General features: G+C 34.9%; 1 protein-coding gene across 2 annotated transcripts in view; it reads right to left on the minus strand.

Moving 5' to 3' along the window:
* Window positions 1–1,064: 1,064 nt before the first annotated feature.
* LOC150085181 (immunoglobulin domain-containing protein oig-4-like) overlaps window positions 1,065–19,346 on the minus strand; it is a 36,679-nt gene continuing 18,397 nt past the window's right edge. Inside the window, exon 3 of one of the 2 annotated variants that reach the window (XM_090373072.1) lies at window positions 1,065–1,301. In XM_090373072.1, coding sequence (XP_090229198.1) covers window positions 1,137–1,301 — 165 coding nt within the window. In that variant the 3' untranslated portion in view covers window positions 1,065–1,136. Of the gene's footprint in view, window positions 1,302–1,688; window positions 1,939–19,346 lie in introns of those variants that run through there. The other variant, XM_090373073.1, reaches the window with a different exon arrangement.

The raw sequence follows: 19,346 nt of genomic DNA on the forward strand, positions 1-19,346 counted from the left end.
TAATAAAGCTTTTTCACCATGTACTTCGGCAATCATCTGTGCAATATCTGAGAATAACTTTCTCAACAGAAAGCCAAATTTTATAAATACGTTTTCAAAAAGTGATATTCAAAAAATAACAACATGAAATTACTTACTTTTGTATATGTACAACAAAATGCCATTTGCTGTAAAAATTTCTAGATCTAGATATTCTAGGTTACAAAGTAAAATAAATTTTTTTTATTTTTGATATTTTGATATTTTTAATAAATGCTGTGCTGGAACATTTTTATCCAACCTTGTATGACCAAACTTGTGTTAACATCATGCCAAATCATGTTCAGTCTTTTGTGTTTTGCTTGCAAGTAACAGCAAATGCTCAAACCACCATTTAGTATGTAGCTAGTGCATTTCCAGAATCATAATTTTGTTATAATAAATGTAGTTGACATAGAGGGTTAATTTTATTTTGACAAGGTACTGTAGTAGAAATATTAATGAGTAGATAAAATAACACAACACACATTGGAATGCAAGAAAACTTCACATAAAAGATTATTTTTATTGTAGATTATTGTACAGGACATTAAATATATGTGCACTAACAGTTAAACTGGGCTTTTTATATATTGAAAGTACAGTACCAGTGCAAATCATCCAGAAAAACTAAAATAAGATGCAAGTTTAGTCTCCAAAATACTCAATTATAAAGTTATCCCAGCGTGTTTGATTTAAAAAGAAGTTATTTTGAAACCTAATGTAGGTCGAACAGAAACATGTATAAAACTACATGAATATTTTTTAAATTTTACAAAATGAAAATATCTCTTGATATCACAGTTAAAATTTATATCACTCAAAACATAACATCTTAATAACGTTCAAACTTAGCGTAATAAAGTGAATTTTTTTTTTAAATGATATATATACCAAACATGATGCACAATACTATACCATATATTTGTATATAATCTTCAAGATATGTACTTAATGCTAATTATTCATCTGTTTCCTAAAAGTGATTACTAAATCTAAGAATTGAAATGTTTCTTATTTTATGTTTCAAATGTTGAAAAGGCTGATTTTGTGATTTTTGAGGTTTACAAAATGGAAATTAACTGGTAATTTCCATCTGTATGATATATTTTTAGTGGTCAGTTAACACTATTTGCTAATGGTAAAGTCAGCTTTATAGCTACACCCATCAGTAGTATATTTATTGTTAGCTTGACACTCATATGTGCTGAATCCATTTGGTGTGCTGATGTAATTTCTAGCTTGCTCTTAATGTGATCTTTACTAGTATGCCACTTTGAGATCTGAAAAGAAACAGATAACTAAATAAGTTTTAAAACTATAATTGTTATAAATAGTTTTTTCATGTATAGTTATTAGATTTTGGATGGTTTCTCTTCTCTACCTTAATACTTTTATGCAAAACGTAGAGTTAATCAGACAGTTATGTAGTGTTAGTGAATAAAGGAAACACAAGTGTTCAGTAGTAAGAATTCAATATTACAACGGGATGCAACTTAACTCTTAGTGATGAGCAATGATAAACATAGACAGTGATACACACAGCATATATTTTTATTTAAATATATTATAAAAATATTATGATTCTTAAGGGTTATCACTTAATGACACAAGCCTTAAATGTTTATATATATATATATATATATGTATTTATATGTATTCATATACATGAACAGATATGTGTGCGGATATATATTAGTTTCTTTTGTTGCATATAACTTGCAATGAGTCTTCTGGAGATTATGCATCCATGCTGGCATTTAACTAACTAATGCCAGTAAAGTCAGCTTTAAAACCACGCCCATCAGTTGTATATTTATTATTAGCTTGACATTCATATGTGCCTGAATCCATTTGGCGTGCTGGTGTAATTTCTAGCTTGCTCTTAATGTGATCTGAGCCCATGTGCCACTCTGAGATCTGAAAAGAAAGAGATATCTTGATAAGTGATAAATTATAATTATGATAATAATATACTTTTCATGGTTATTTATTCAATTGTGTATAATGCTCCTCATACAAAATGGGGTCAGAAACTGTGACAAACAGAACTTATTTTTAGCGAGATATTTTATACCATCGTGTCTGGTGGAATTGGTGCATTTAGGTATTAACCCTTTCACAAGTTTATTTTCAGATAGTTTGCAAGTCACCTGGAGTGGGTTTTTTTTGAGTAATTTGGAAGTGTAGAAACCCTTGAAACATTATCTGCATTTTAAATATCTGATTTTAAATATATTTTTTTTTCTGTTTTGACTTTATAGTCAAACAGTGGAGCAAGATTATTGTCAAAAATAAAACCAGAGTCAAAATTTCATCAAAAAAAGTTTTGAAGAAATCATGAATTTTTACAAAATTATTTAAATTTTTAAAAAATAATAAAAATAAATAAAACTCATTGTTGCCTATTTTTTCAATGCAGTATTATCCTCTCCTATTATGTATGGCTTTTTTGATTCAGTTTCAGCAATTCTCGATTTGAGTTCCAGAGAATTTGCCGACCGGGCTAGCCGAGTGGGTAAAGTACCTGCCCGGCAACCCAAAGGTCGCGGGTTCGATTCCCGCCTCGGGCTTGGATCAAAGTACTGCAAAAACCTTGGGAGGTGCAATATGGCCACAGAAGCCGATGCGCCAACAACTTCCAAATCAAAAAAAAAAAAAAAAAAAAAAAACCAGAGAATTTCTTCAATTTTGCTGCCTGTTTAAGTCCGCATTATGTGAAACCTTGTTGAAAGTTGAGCCCTCCTGTGCCAATTTTTGTAACTATCGTAAATATAAAAGCGGCTACTATTGTAAGTGCAATTAATAGATGGCAGCACACCTATGGAGTTCAAGACAATCCGTACATATATAGATGTAATTTATTGATTCTGCATTGAAACAACCTTCAAAATGTATATATACATTCATATTCCTTTGTGCCCATGCAAGGGTAAAAATGTATATAATACATTCATACTCATGACGGGGTTAATCTAGCTAGATATTGAGGATCATTTTTGAATCAAAAAATATTTTAAATGTGATTGACTAAACAGTATAATTGGTTAAGAAATGATGATTATTATTTAGAATAAGTCACGAGGACTGTGTATAACTTTGGAGATTGATTCCTTCAGTAATTTAAGCAAAAAAAGTTTGTCAGCACAGGTCCAATTCTGAACAATTACAGATATGTAGCCAGTCGAAATTTAAGGCTGTAATGCCAAAAAAAATAATAATAATATTAATAATAAAAGATTAAGCGGACACTGTGGTAGTTTTTCAAATAGAGTGCAGGAAGTACATGCTTCAGCCCCAAATTTAAATGTAAGAAATATTAAAAAAATTTTTCACAGTAATATACACTTTTATATGCACAATTTGAAATGACAAGAAAAGATGCCACTACAATGGCATTACCCTTCAGTTGAATCTCAGGGAACAATACTTAACTAACTCTTTCTTACTGAAGAGAAAAATTTCTTTTATTTTGAATATTAATGCCTCACTGTTGAAACTAAGGAATGCTACTACTCTGTGTATACATTAATTAGAAACAATGTACTCTTTAATAATATTGTAAAAATGTAATAATATTGTAAAAATGTATCACATTTTATTAATTAACCTATGTTTTTACATTTATTATTTATATATTAATTAATTTTCATGCATTTAGCTCTGTCTAAATTTTGAATGTAATCACCTTTATTTAGGTGAGTAAACAGAGACTGCAAAAAAGGGTAGTACGCAATGACCCCACTGACTACAAATCGACCTCTGAGCAGGCACATACCTGGTATGAATATACAAAGTATGTTTATTCTTCTTTATTCTTTTATTATTTTATTACTTTTGTTATTTTTGCCATTCAAACTCCATAGCCATTTTTAAAATGCAATGCACATTTAAAAGTTATTCAAGGAGGGGAATGCCAGAAGTTTATCAAACTCTAACAGGGAGCTAAATAATTTTGTGATAACTGAGAGCAAAGTAGAGGAGAAATTGTTGAAGTTAAACAGAAAAAAGGCACCTGGGGCAGGTGGAATCTATCCAGTTATAATGAAGGAGGCAGCAAGGGAAGTAAGCAAACCCTTAGCCATAATTATGAGAGCATCCTTAGAGTCAAGGACCCCATGGACTGGAGATGCAAATGTGACCCTAATTCACAAAGAGGGATCAAAGGGTGACACAAGTAATTACAGACCTGTTAGTTTAACTTCTGTTCCGGGGAAAACAATGGAGTCACTGATTAAAGAGGTGATACAGGATCACCTAGGCAAGACAGCAGCAGTAGTTCAGACACCACATGGGTTTGTTAAGGGGAAGTCTTGTCTGGCCAATTTGATTGGATACTACTACTATTATGTGGTCACAAAGAAACTGGATGCTAAAAATAATTTTGATATCATATACTTGGATTTCAGGAAAGCTTTTGATACTGTTGCACATGGAAGGAAGACTGCTGTACAAATTGGAGTGCTATGGCATTAAGGGCAAGTTACTGCAGTGGATAAAGGGATATTTGAGTGGGAGATGGCAAAGAATGGTAATAAATGGACACTGCTCTACATACATATATATAGCAGTGGATTAATGTTATTAGCAGGGTAACCCCCCCCAGGGTTCGGTGCTGGGCCCATTGTTGTTTTTTGTATTTATCATTGATATCGATGAAGGTATATCAGGCTTAATGTCCAAGTTTGCAGGTGATACAAAGGTTGGCAAGGTTGTTAATAACAGTAAAGACAGTATGCTACTGCAACAGGATCTAGAAAAGTTAGGCAGATGAGCTGAGAAGTGGCAACTGAAGTTTAACATTGACAAATGCAAAGTATGGCATATGGGTAGCAGTAACCCAATAAAAACATACCAACTCTGTGGTACTGCTCAGGGAGGTGGAGAATGAAAAAGAACTGGGGGTAATTGTGCAGTCAGGTATGAAGTTCTCTGAGCAGTTCAGACAGGCTGCCAGAGCAAGTCATGGAGTTTTGTCAATGATATATAGGAATTTTGCTAGCAGAGACAAGGAGGTGATTATCCCTTTGTATTTGGTCAGTACGCACCTTGAGTACTGTATGCAGGTCTGGAGGCCTCATTTTAGGAAGGATGTAGAGTTGCTAGAATGAGTACAAAGAAGGGCAACAAGATTGGTGAGAGGAACAAAGGGGTGCGCTTATGAAGAAAGGCTTAAGTTCTGCAAGTTGCAGCATCTGGAGACTAGGTACCTGCGAGGTGATCTGATTGAGATGTATAAGGCTTTGAATGGTTTGAGCAGGCTCAATGCTGATTGGATACTTCTGCTTGCTGAGACTAAGAACCTGAGGGGGGATAGATTGAAATTGAGGAAAGACAGTTGTAGAATAGATGTGGGGAAGTTTGCCTTTAGCCAATGGGTAGTTGATTGCTGGAACAGACTTCCATCTGTTGTTGTGGAAGTTGATAGCTTAAATAAATTTAAGGCTGAACTAGATAAACATTTGGAGTGATCCAGACAGGTGAAATAGGAATTTTTTTTTTTTTTTTTTTTTTTTGGCTGATGCTGTACAAGTTTGTTTCTTGTATCATATGCCTCAACTAATGCTAAATGCTAACTCCACAGATACTCTGCATTACTATTTACAGAAGAAAAACCTTTTATGTCAAAGAGAAATTGAGAGTGAACTTAAAAAATATATGCAATTAATGATATTGAAATTTCACATGATTATTTAATGAAAAAACTCTCAAGCCTACAGGACAGTAAGGCTCCTGGGGATGATGGCATATACTCTGTAATCTTAAGGGAGGCAGCAAGTGAGTGCATTGAACAATTGAGGTTAATTATGAGAGCATCACTGGACTCAGGAGTGATTCTGTTTGTTTGGAAAAGTGCCAGTGTATCTCCAATACATAAGAGTAAAGGTTCTAAGAGTGAAGTAGGAAATTATCGACCAGTCAGTCTAACTTTAGTAGTAGGAAAAATCATGGAGGCAGTGATCAAGGGTAGAATTCATTTAGATAGAAATGGAATTCTGAAGGATTCTCATCATGGTTTTGTAAGGGGAAAATCATGTTTAACAAACCTGGTTAGCTATTTTGACAGGTTCACTGATCAGCTGGATCTAAAGAATAATTTTGACTTTGTTTATTTGGATTTCAACAAAACATTTGACTCAGTCTTACACGAGCGGTTACTTTATAAGCTGGAACAGTTTGGAATCACAAGGAAAATCCTTAGAAGGATGGCTTCAGGGCAAGAGGCAGAGGGTTGTGATAAACAGTTATTCGGTGATGTAAGAAGTGTGGTTCCCCAAGGATCAGTATTAGGGCCACTCTTGTTTTTGATTTTCATAAATGACATCGATGAAGGGATAGTGGGAGTGATATCTAAATTTGCAGATGATCAAAAGATTGGTAGAGTAGTTAATGATCACTGCCAAGCAGAGCTTCTTCAGAGTGACCTAGATAGACTTCAGGGATGGTCAGAAAACTGACAGCTATGCTTTAATCCAGCAAAGTATAAGATATTGCACCTCAGGAAATGTAATCTCAAAATAACTTATACACTTGGTGGAGTTGAACGAAAGCCAGTAATGGAAGAAAGGGACTTGATTATTATGATACGGTCAGACATGAAGTTCTCCGAGCATTGTAGACTGGTTGCAAGGAATGCCCATGTTTTTATGTCCTATCGATGATTTATCAAACAATTTCTAGTAGAGATAAGGATGTCATAATAAGGCTATTGTTAGATGACACTTGGAATAGTGTGTTCAAGTATGGAAACTGCGCCTAAAGAAAGACATTGTGCTTCTTGAAAGGGCCCAAAGATGGGTAACTCACCTGGTGAGATTGGCCAAAGGGTGTCCATATGAGGAAAGACTTGGAATATGTGGGTTGCACAGCTTGGAAACTAGGCACCTTAGAGGAGACTTGATTGAGGTGTTTAAGCCTCTTAGAAGCATAAGTAAAATGAATGAGCACAAAATTTTCACAGTTGTAAATGATTATAGAACTAGGGGCCGTAATTTCAAGTTATGGGGGGAGACGTTTAGACTTGATTGGGCTAAGGTAAAGAAAGCCTGCACGAGAACGACGAGAAACGTCGAATAACTTACTCGGAAAATTAGTTTCCCAACACCGGACTCTTGTGCTGCTCGCTTGGTAAACAGAAGGTAGGTGTTATATGTCTGGAGCAGAAATCGAGAAGGATATATTGATTGACAGGTAGGTGTGGCAAACGATGAAATGATTGGTGGTGGGCGTGACAGATGATAAGCTACTGTGTAGTCATTGGTTGGCATTATGCTGTGTATTTACCAGTAAAGAATGGTGCATAATAGTTTTGTAATGAACGGTGAACAGGTAATAGTAGCGATGAATCTAAGGTGCTGATTGACGCTATGATACGTGTGTATCCGCACGAGTGTCTTTAAAAATAAAAGTACAGTAATAAAAATTTAATATTTTGTTAATAAACAATTTATGTGCTAGTCCACCCATGATTCTAAAGAAAAAAGGTTAGGTTACCCCTCCACTTCAGGAGGAGTTCAAGCTCCCATGGGATTCAAGTCAAGGTAACCTGACCTTTTTTCACCATTACGAAATACTGTAATGGTGAAAACAGGTTAGGGCATGTGCGATTAGGACAAGTTACCATTAGTGCTGCTAAAGTGATACTAAACCGATGTTATCGTGTGTTGTGTTCGCGCACCAATCAGCACATCGTTTGCCACGCCTACCTGTCAATCAATATATCATTCTCAACTTTGCTCCAGACCAATAACACCTACCGTCTGTTTACCGAGTGAGCAGCGCTAGAGTGCCGTATCAGGAAACTAATTTTCCACGTAAGTTATCCAACATTTCTCGTCGTTCTTGTGCAGGCTTTCTTTTCCTTCGCCCTTGATTGTGGTAAGTTTTATTTTAGCCAGTGAGTTATAAATTACTGGAATGTGTTACCTACATGGGTGGTAGAGGCTGACAGTTTCAGGAAATTCAAAGGTCAGCTGGATGGTTACCTACGGGAGGAGGGAAATGCATAGATTGTGTATTTTCTTTTCTTTTATTAATTTTTTATTAATTTTCTTATATTATTTTATTCATCTTTTTCTTTTTATTTTTGGCTGGTGCAGCATAAGCAATAGGCATCCTTGCACCATGTGGCCATTGCTAATACTAATACTAAAATGCGCAGTTCCATAATCAATCAGAATTCAAACTCATGTTGATATTAAATCTTTTTGGTTAAAGTCACTCAAGGAATCAACACCTGGAGTTATGTACATTTATCATGACTCACTCTATGTTTAAGTGTGTGTATTAAGAGTCATACTCAAATGGAATATTTTAAGAAATTTGGGATATAGAAAAAGAAATGCTTTCATGTTATTGTTGAATGTATACTATTTCCGTTAAAAATTTATTAACAATTGGAAGCACTTTATTGATGTTATGAAGGTTTCATTTTTCTAATGGTAATTTTCTTGTGTATATTTTAAGAAATACATAAGCTGGCATCATGTGAAAAGGTATTTTGAAGTTGGAAAGAGAAGACATTCTTACTGGCGCCTCCGTAGGCAGGAGCAGTAGTGTGTAGCACATGCTTCTTGATTAGACTGGGGTTCGAGCCCGTGCCCACCAAATACGGAGGATGCGGAAAGGTCAGGAAATGACCACCGCATATCCCCGGAGCAATATGGCCTTAGTTGCTAATGCTCCTAAAAACCAAATAATAACAATAATAACATTTTTGCAGCTTACAGTTTTGAAATAGATACTGTGGTGCATATCAGTATCAGAGTAGGCATAGAAATAGAAGGTATTTTGGTGCTTACATGTTAATTTTCATTTTGAGGTTTATGCAAATATTAGTACAAACCTCAAATTAGTACTGGCATTGTTATTATTTTTTCATTTATATGGTATTATTTTAATATATTTTGGTTAGCTTTATGTTGTTATTTTTATAGATCTCAAGTTTTGTTTTTAACCAATTAATTTCTTTGCCTCTTCCATATTTATAAATATGTAGATTGTTTAATTAAATTGTTTATTGGACATAGTTTTCCATAATATATGAATTATATGTTACTAGACTTGCATGATATCATGACTTATTCCAAACCATAAAAAGAGAACTTTATTAGATCATATATGCATAATGCACCTATTGTCTTTGCCATGTCTGTCCATTAATTCCAGGGGCTCACATCTGGTGAGTATGGGCTTGGCACACCCAGGGCCCTCAGCTGGATATCATCATTCTTCTCTTCCTTTGTGATTCCCTTCTATTTCTGACTCTTGTTCTCTCTCTCTCAGGGTAACTCAGAAATTTTTTTTTTTTGGCTGGTGCAGCAAAAGCCTCAGGCTTCCTTGCACCATATAGCTAATGATGATAATAATAATCTGCATGTTATAACTCAACTGTCAGTAGATGAATTCTCATTAGATTTTATATTTAGGCCTTCTAGAAAATTTTATTAAGCCCTCCCAAATTTCATTAAAATCAGTCCAGTAGAAATCTGATAATTATTATTTCTTTGCCTATCTGTCTGCATGTAATAACTCAACTCCCAGCAAGTGGATTTTTGTGAAAATCATAGATTTTCACTATCTCACATAAGTGTAACTGTAAGTAGCAGTTCAGAATTACTTTATTGCAGTTTTGCAACAGTTCTTATGCATGTTAAAAAGTGTTCAATTTTGTAAATTTTTATTTGATTACGTTGCATTTATTTTATATTTTTAGTAATATGAGTGTGTTTAGCAGTTTATTTTAATCTAGTGAGCAGTCATTTCCCAACTGTTCATAATTGCATTAATACTGCTGTTGTTTGAAGGGATTATTCCTACAGTGAAATTATTCCTGCTTACATTGATAGTGCAAAAAATTAAAAAATATATTCTGCATGCAGCTTACTGAACGTATTTCTCAGTAGCACTACAGTGTGCAATATAAACAACATTGTAGATAAGAGTACAAGATCCTGTGGCAAAAATTCATTGATGAGCCACTTCCAATGAACCAGAGTTGGTTCATTAGTGGTGGCTCATTTTGCACAACTTTGTCTGGTGGTATTTTATGTACTACATCATAGCTTATTGTTTGATATATTGGACAAACTAACAATGACTAGTTTGTAGGTGCATTTTCAGTTAATACATTTAAATGCCACAAGACAACAGTTATATCTCAGCCCTTTCAGTTTTGACAAGCTTCAGGAACTTCTTGCCTCTACACATGCTGTTTATTCTTTCAAATTCTGCGAGACAGCAGATGCTTCCAACTATGCATTGCACATCATATGGGCATTTCAAGTAAGTAGCCTGGGGAAACCAAATGCGATTTTACCTAGCAGTTACATGAAACTATCTAATAAATTGCCACCATAGTCAAGAGGTCAGAGAGAGAGAGAGAGTGAGTGAGAGAGAGAGAGAGAGAGAGAGAGAGAGAGAGTGAGTGAGTGCATTTGTACATGTATTTAAGTTGACTGTGGTTCAAACCTGCATAATAACTGCTAAATGTGGTGATGTTCTTGTATTCTCTCTATTTTGTGAACTCCTTTGACCCTATATAGCTGTCTTGGAGTATAAACAGAAAAAGGTTTTTAGATAATTAGGCTGCTTTATTAAATATACCCCTTTTTGTTTTCCTTTTATATATTTTAGAAGAACTATATAAAAGTTTTGAAAAGTGCAGTGATGTAAATATAATAAAGCATATTTTGGATTGATAAGCAAAAAATCTCTCAACAAAGAGAAAATCTTTAAATTTATAAAAAAACTTCCCATATCACCTATCATCCCCTCCAATAGTTTGTTTGCTTCAACAATCAACCACCTGCTGGCTGAAGGCAAACTTCTGCACATCTATCCTGCAACCATTCTCCTCAATTTGAATTTATGCCCCCTCGTGTGTAGTCTGAGCAAAAGGAAGAATGCCATCAGTATTGAGCTTGCTCGATTCATTCAAAACCTTAAACACCTCATTCAGATCACTTTACAGGTGCCTAGTCTCTAGATATTGGAAAAATTTGAAAATAATCTAGGTGTTACTCAGTCAGAGTCTTTGAAAAAATCTTTGTTACTATATTACTACTTTTTAGTTTATAATTATCACAGATGCCTGTCACAAAACATTTCACTTGCTGTTTGTCAGTTTGTCCTCTGAAGCAGACAACTTTCACTCGCCATTGTATGATATTCTGAGGTGTCCTTGGGAATTCAAATATTATCTCACACTGTAGTTATAATTGTTTTTCTTCATGAGTTAATATAATTACTATTTATATTACACCACAACTTCACAAAACTCGTATCAGTTGGTGAAATAACTGGCATAATGTAAACAAGTATTTTAAGACAAGCAATATGAAACACATAGTGTGTGTCAGGTGGTCAAAAGTGACATTTTTTGTAATTGGGCTATGTCAGTTTTGTTCAACCACATAGGTATGGTTGAGTACCAGGTTAGGTACTGTTATAACAAATAAAAATATTGGTGCTTTTACATTATTTTCTTTAACATTGTTGTGTTGATGTGCTAATTTTTTTTTTCAACAACATTAATATGATTATGAACGTTATTAACATTCATCACTTGAAAGGCTTATAAAACCCCCAATTATGGTATTTTGCAGTGTTTCATTCATAAGTGTTGTGTAGGATGTATTTATGTTTGTTGTGCTATTTTTGGTTTCTGTATTCCACTGGAAGTGTAAGCTGCTTACATTGATAGTGCAAAAAATTAAAAAATATATTCTGCATGCAGCTTACTGAACGTATTTCTCAGTAGTACTACAGTGTGCAATATATGACGTAGCCCAGTGGTCAGGAGCGAGATTGCATAGCACGCGTTCCTTGAGTGGACCGGGGTTCAATCCCATGACTACTAAATACAATAAATATTTGTATTGACGATTTATTGTAAACTCTACTGACTTGGTTGTCGTGCCGGATTATAAACAGAAAATTTATTATTTATTTATTATATTAGCTTCCTGAAAAAAATTAAAATAAGTGCTTGTCATAATTTGCTAACCACATCAAAAGCAATAATTAATGCGACATTCATATGGTTAAAACAATTACAGTATTTAAAGTAAGTACTTGCAAACATTTTACAGTTTTGTGCTAAGTTTATCAGAATTCTGATAAATTAAAGGCAAATTATATATGCTTCAATGGTTTCTTTTCATTTTAAATATTTATTAAGATTAGATTGATCTTCTCTTTTATTAAAATTTTTTTATTCAAAATTTTATCCATTTGTTCATAAAATTATTTCTCTACTACATCTGTTCTGTTTATTTTTCTCAGATATATTTCTTATTATGGAAATAGTAGTTTCAGTTGTATATATGTGTGTATATTTTTTATTTAATTAATTAATTTATTTATCTTTGAATCCACTAGACATATTAAATCTTATGCATACATACTAAATACTGGATATATTGAATTTCTATTCTCTGTAGCAAATCTGTTGGAACAGGTGCAGAAATGAGCAGAAAAGATTAGTAAGAGAAACAAAAGGTTCTCTTTCCAGGAAAGGCATTAGTTGTGCAAATTGCAGTGTTGTCTGTAGACTAGGCACCTTTGAGAAGATCTAATTGAGGTGTTTAAGGGTATGAATGGATTGAATAAGCTCAATACTTATAGAATCATTCTTCTTGCTTAGATACACACAAGGGGTCATAAATTCAAATTGGGGAAAGATGGTTGCAGGATAGATGTGCAGAGTTTGTCTTGAGTGAGCAGGTAATTTATTATTATTATTGTTATCATTAGCCATATGGTGCAAGGAAGCCTTAGGCTTATGCTGCACCAGCCAAAAAAAAATTCACAAGTTACCTGAGAGAGAGAGAGAGAAGTAGAAAGGAATCACCAAGAAAGAGAAGAATGATGATATCCAGCTCAGGAGCCTGGGTGTGCCAAGCCCATATTCACCAGATGTGAGCCCCTGTTGGAAGAACCTTTCATCTGTGTTGTAGAAGGGGTAGTTTGAATAAATTCAAGGAAGAACTAGATAAACTAGAGGATTGACAGGTGATATAGGTTTTTTTTGGCTGATGCTATGTAAGATTTTTTGCATAATTTACTGCTACTAATACTAATACTTTAATTTGTTCTAGTAAAGCTTTACATTTTTCAATTACTCTGTGATAATCTCAGATTGAAGTAATTCTGCTTTTACTATTAAAATGTGAAGTACTTAGGATATATAGAATTCATATTGTAATCGATAAGAAATAGCGCAACGTATATATCTCGAACTGATAGTATAAGGTATAACATAAAACTAGATAACGTAATACAAAGCACTGTATTAGGAATCTGTTAGTATTATCAATTAATAAAAAAATTTATTAATCTTATTAAATTCCATTGTTAATTAAAACTGTATTTAAATAGAAATCATGACCCAGACTAGAGCTGTAAAGCAAAGATCACAGACTAGCGAGAGTACTGTAACTCTGGGGAGAAATGACGGGGACGATTCCCCAACGCATCACAGTCTCAAAAAATGTGTGAAATGTGAAATGTTTGCTGAACTTTCTAAAACGGGACATGATCTAGCCAAGGAGGATGTCTTTATGTGAGCTAGATGCCTAGAGTGTCAAGAAATTATGCGCCAACTCAGTATTCTGAGGGGCATCTATGAGAGCTTGAGGTGTAGTGTAAATACCCTCGAAGAAATTAATATGAGGGGCCCATCAAGCTCTCAGCTGCCCAGCTCAATGGTAGAGCTGACTCCTGTGCATCAGGCAACACAGAGGCAATCTTCAAGGTGGAATGCACTGGTCCCAAAGGAACTAGTTATTGTTGGTGACTCTATTGTCAGGGAGACGGGGAATATACTATGCAAGAAGGATAGGTGGAACAGGACCATGGTATGTCTGCCAGAGGCAAAAGTTGATGATGTTTAGAGCAGATATCTTTCAAGGGCACAAAAGGTGATATTGTTGTACACGTTGCAACTAATGACATTAAGAGTAAGAGATCTGCAGATTTACTCAACAAGTACAGGTCAATGTTGAAAAAAAGTTGCAAGTGAGGGTTGAATGTGAAAGCATCTGCAATTCTGCCCAGACACCATAGGAGAGAGTATATGATGAGAGCCTTGTCGATCAATTCGGTCCTGGAGAGATTGTGCAAGGCTCAAGGGGTAGAATTTTTTTCAGCCTGATCTGTGCTTGTTCACACGAGAGACTGCTTCTACAAGGACAGGGTACACTTAAATAGAAAGGATACAAGAATATTTGCTGATGCTATCAAGGCAGTGTTAGCACTTGGGGAGATACACAGGTTAAAAGGTTAACAGTGGCCACAGGCAGAGGCAAAAGTGATCCTTGCACTGCTTATATTAGAATGAGCAGAAGCATGGAAAGCAAGGCAATGGAGATTTCCAGGACTGTTGGGAGTCATACTGGAACAAATAAATACATGGGCTGTGTTAGGCTAACAAAGAGTAGAAACAGGTGCATGTATGCTTGCATGTATACCAATGCTAGGAGTATAGTTAATAAATTTGATGAGCTTGAAGTGCTAGTCAAGACATCAAAGGCAGCTATTGTTGGGATATCAGAGATGTGGTGTCACACAGATATAAGCAGTGCAGAATTGGAATTTGGGGAATACAATGTGTACAGAAAGGACAGGAAGGGAGGAGGAGGAGTTATGCTGTTAAGAAACACATAAAATCTAAGGAAGTGGAACCAATTGATGTTGGTGGACAATGCAATGTTGTCTGTTTGGTGTGACATAAGCACTGGGAAAGGAAAAATGAGAGTAGGTGTGTGTTATAGGCCTAATGAATCTGATGAGTATAATGAGCAATTTTGCAGAGAAATAGATTGGGCCATAATGTCTTATAATGGTGGATTTTAACTTTCCAGATATTGACTAGAACTTGTGGATTGGTCAAGCGCACACTAGCAAGACTTTTTTGGATTTACTGGATGACTGTTTTCTACAGCAGCATGTTTGAGAGGCAACCAGAGGGAGTAATACTCTTGATCTGATTATCAGCAATGATTATTCGTGCATTAAGAATTTGCAGATAAAGGAACCACTGGGTGACTGTGATCACAATGTACTGATATGGGAATTACTTAATGATGTAACTACCATCAAGGCCAAAGGGAAGGGCTTTTGCTTTCATAAAGGTGACTACAGGAGTCGCAGACAGTTTTTAAATTCTGAACAGTGGGATCAATCAATGATGTTACCAACATTGAATTCTAAATGAGAAGCCTTCGGGAATTAATCTTGGAGGCTACTAGGCTTTTCATTCCAATCTTGAACCTTGAAATACAGTTCAAGCCTAAATGGATGTCAGATGAATTAATGAGGCTCGTGGCAGAGAAGAAAAATGTATTTGATGCATATAAATTATCAGGTGACACAGAAGCCTATGGAAGATACAAATTTTTGTATAAGCTTGTCTGTAATCAAGTCACAAAGAAGGTTAGGCATGCGAAGGCAGATTATGAGAAATCTTTAGCAAAGGATGCAAAGAAATACAGCAAAGAGTTCTTTACTCTAGAAGGAAAGGGATGAATCAGATTAGACCACTTAACATAGATGGGTTGACTATTGATGATCATGCTCAGGTAGCTGATAAACTGAATGAGTATTTTGCATCTACATTCACACACGAGGAGTTATTCAATGAGGAGAATGCCAGAAGTTTATCAAACTCTCACAGGGAGCTAAGCGTAATTTTGTAATAACTGAGAGCAAAGTGGAGGAGAAAGTTAGTTGTTGAAGTTGAACGTAAGGAAGGCACCTGGGATGTACGGGATCTACCCAGTTATATTAAAGGAGGCAGCAAAGTAAGTAAGTAAAGCCTTAGCCATAATTATTTGAGAGCTTCCTTGGACTCAGGAGAGGTGCCCATGGACCAGAGGTGTGCAAATGTATCACCAATTCACAAAGGGAGTTCAAATGGTGACACAAGTAACTATAGATCTGTTAGTTTAACTTGAGTTCTGGGGAAAATAATAGAGGCACTGGTTAAAGAAGCATTGCAGGATCATCTAGACAAGACTGCAGTAATAGTTAAGACACAGATGCCTCCGTATCCAGGTGGACAGGAGCAGCAGTGCATAGTGCACGCTTCTTGATTAGACTGGGGTTTGAGCCTGTGACCACCAAATACCGAGGATGCGGAAAGGTCAGGGAATGATCACCGCATATCCGCATATCCCCGGAGCAATATGGCCTTAGTTGCTAATGCTCCTAAAAACCAAATAACAAACAAACAACAGTTAAGACACAGAATGGGTTTGTTAAAGGGAGGTCTTGTCTGACCAATTTGATTGGATACTATGATGTAGTCACAAAGGAACTGAATTTTGAAGGAAAAAGAATTTTGATGTCATATACTTGGTTTCAGGAAAGCTTTTGATACTGTTGCACATGGAAGACTGCTGTACAAATTGGAGAGATATAGCATTAAGGGTAAGTTGCTACATGGATAGAGGGATGGTTGAGTGGGAGATGACAGAGTGTGATAATCAATGAACACTGCTCTTTGTGGACTAATGTTATTAGTGGAGTTCCCCAGGGTTCAGTGCTGGGCCCATTGTTGTTTTGTATATTCATCAATGATATTGATGAATGTATATTGGGCTTAATGTCTAAGTTTGCAGATGATATGAAGGTTGGCAGGGTTGTTAACGACAGTATGCAACTGCAACTGGATCAGAATCTAAGTTGGGAAAATGGGCTGAGAAGTGTCAATTGAAGTGTAACATTGACAGATGCTAAGTACTACATATGGGTAGCAGTAAACCAAGAGAAATGTACCAGGTGTGTGGTACTACACTCAGGGAAGTGAAGAGTGAAAAAGACCTGGGGTAATTGTGCAGTCAAATATGAAGTTCGCTGAGCAGTGCAGATTGGCCGCCAGGGCAGGTTGTGGAGGCTTGTCAATGATATATAGAAATTTTGCTAGCAGGGACAAGGAGGTGATTATCCTGTTGTACAAGGCAAATGGTCAGGCCATACCTTGACTACTGTGTACAGTTCTGGAGGCCTCATTTTAGGAAGGATGTAGAGTTGCTAGAATGAGTACAAAGAAGGGCAACAAGATTGGTGAGGGGAACAAAGCGGTTATCTTACCAAAAAAGGCTTAAGTTCTGCAAATTACAGTGCCTGCAGAGTAGGCACCTGCTAGGTGATTTGATTGAGGTATATAAGGCCTTGAATGGGTTGAGCAAGCTGAATGCTGATGGGATTCTTCCTTTTGCTTAGATTAAGAACCTGAGGGGGCATAGATTCAAATTGAGTTAAGACAGTTGTAGAATAGATGTGCGGAAATTTGACTTTAGCTAGCGAGTGGTTGATTGATTGAGTAGACTTCCATCTTTTGTTGTGGAAGTTGATAGCCTAAATAAATTTAAGACTGAGCTGAAAAGGCATTTGGAGTAAATGCTTTTTTTTGCTGATGCTTCATAAGCTTGCTTTCTTGCATTGTATGCCTCTACTAATGCTATTGAAAATGATCAAAATGGCTTCCACATGTCTGTGAGGAGACCTAACATGCTTGCCAGTGGGCTCAAAAATATAAAAATTAATGTTACCACAATGAATTTTACCATACTCGAGTCCAAAATACAACACAAGTGATAACTATTAAAAACTTGGATTTTTTTTTTTTTTTGAAGCAATATTAGAATGAAATTTATATAATGATATTTCAAGCATAGGTATAAAATACCTATTTACTATAGTTATAAAACTACTAGTAAGTATTTGAAGACAGGTGTAGGTATATCAGTTACTTAAATTAGGTCACTTAAGACTTATTTACAACTATAGTTCTTGTCTACAGCTGTGGTCAGAAACCTTTCCAGTGATTCACCAGATTTACTTGTATATAGAGCATCTAATATAGTGTTCCTTTTGCTAGTAGTTGCTTTTAAAATCAAAAGAGACATATATATATATATATAAATATATGGGTAAGTAGAAAGTGAAGAAGAGAATGGGAACGAGCTAACAGAACTGGAAATCAAAACTACGGAAAACCCAGAAGATATGTGAAAAATAAAAATAATAAAATAACAAAAAGTATCTACAGCATTAAGTACTTCTTTTTATTTTATTAATTTTATTTTTCGTGTACCTTCCGAGTTTTTCGTAGTTTTGATTTCCAGTTCTGTTAGCTCATTTCCATTCTCTTCTTAACTTTCTACTTACCTATATTCCATTATAGTTGTTGGGTTCTTTCTGCTATATATAGCAGTGTCTCTGGTCCATAAGCCATCTATATAAATATCATATATTTTCTACAACTTCTTATTATTAATACATTATATATATATATATATATATAATAAAAGTACTTATCATTATTTCGCAAAAATAAATAAACATAGTAATTAAAGATTTCTAAAATTCATTTCAGAAGCTTCACTTTAAAATTAAATTAAATTGCTAACATATCTGTCTGTTTCTTACAACTCTCATAACAGTATCTTATTAGGATTAAATGCAATCACACCATTCAAAATCATCTTGTGCATTATTTTTAAATGTTAAACTTTTTTAGGTTAGTCAGGAACAAGGAAGATTGATTGGAAAATCTGTCAATTGTTAACCTAACCTGATGATAGTTTTCGAAAGAGGAATCAAAAAAGTAATATCGTTGCCTCCGAGTTAATTAGTTTAAGTATTTGAATATATACTTCAGTTAGTTTTTAAATTCTCCAATGTTTAACCTTCAGTAAACTACAGTAGGATCTTGATTATCTAAACATCTACCAGCCAAGTATAAACCGACTGGCTGACCAAAGAAGCCAAAAAACGAAACAGTAGTGAAGCGTAGCAAATTGTTAAGAAATTTCATGACTAGGCCAGAATTCAGTATATTTTCTTATTATGCAAGGGAAATTCAAGTACTGAACTACAGAATTGGAGTTCAAAAATAGCTCAAGATAGATTCAAAAATAGTTTGAGACAGCAGGCTATGAATTATAAACAGAATTGAATTAAAAATTTAGCATCTATTTAGTTTTCATTTTTAATCTGTGTAAGAACTGGATGGCAGCATCTTAGCATATTCTGAAAAATAGTTTTGCTTGTGAAAACAGTGAATTATGAAATGAGTTTTTTTTTTTTTTTTTTCCCTCTTTTCTCTCAAATAATCCCTTAAGAGTTTATTTTTGTTATAGGCTTGAATTTTCTAATTGGAGGTGTTCTCACCTTACATTCCTTTAAGATGCTTCTGGCATATCATGGGATCCAGTTTGAAATCTTTTGTTAGTTCTTTGAAGGTTTAAAAAATTTAAATGGACTACCAATATTGTTAACTCTGAGCTGAGACAGAGAAAATTTCACAAATAAGTATTCTA

The sequence above is a fragment of the Mastigoproctus giganteus genome, chromosome 5 (genome assembly GCF_048544385.1).
Source record: "Mastigoproctus giganteus isolate SK-2022 chromosome 5, ASM4854438v1, whole genome shotgun sequence".
Taxonomy (NCBI): Eukaryota; Metazoa; Arthropoda; class Arachnida; order Uropygi; family Thelyphonidae; genus Mastigoproctus; species Mastigoproctus giganteus.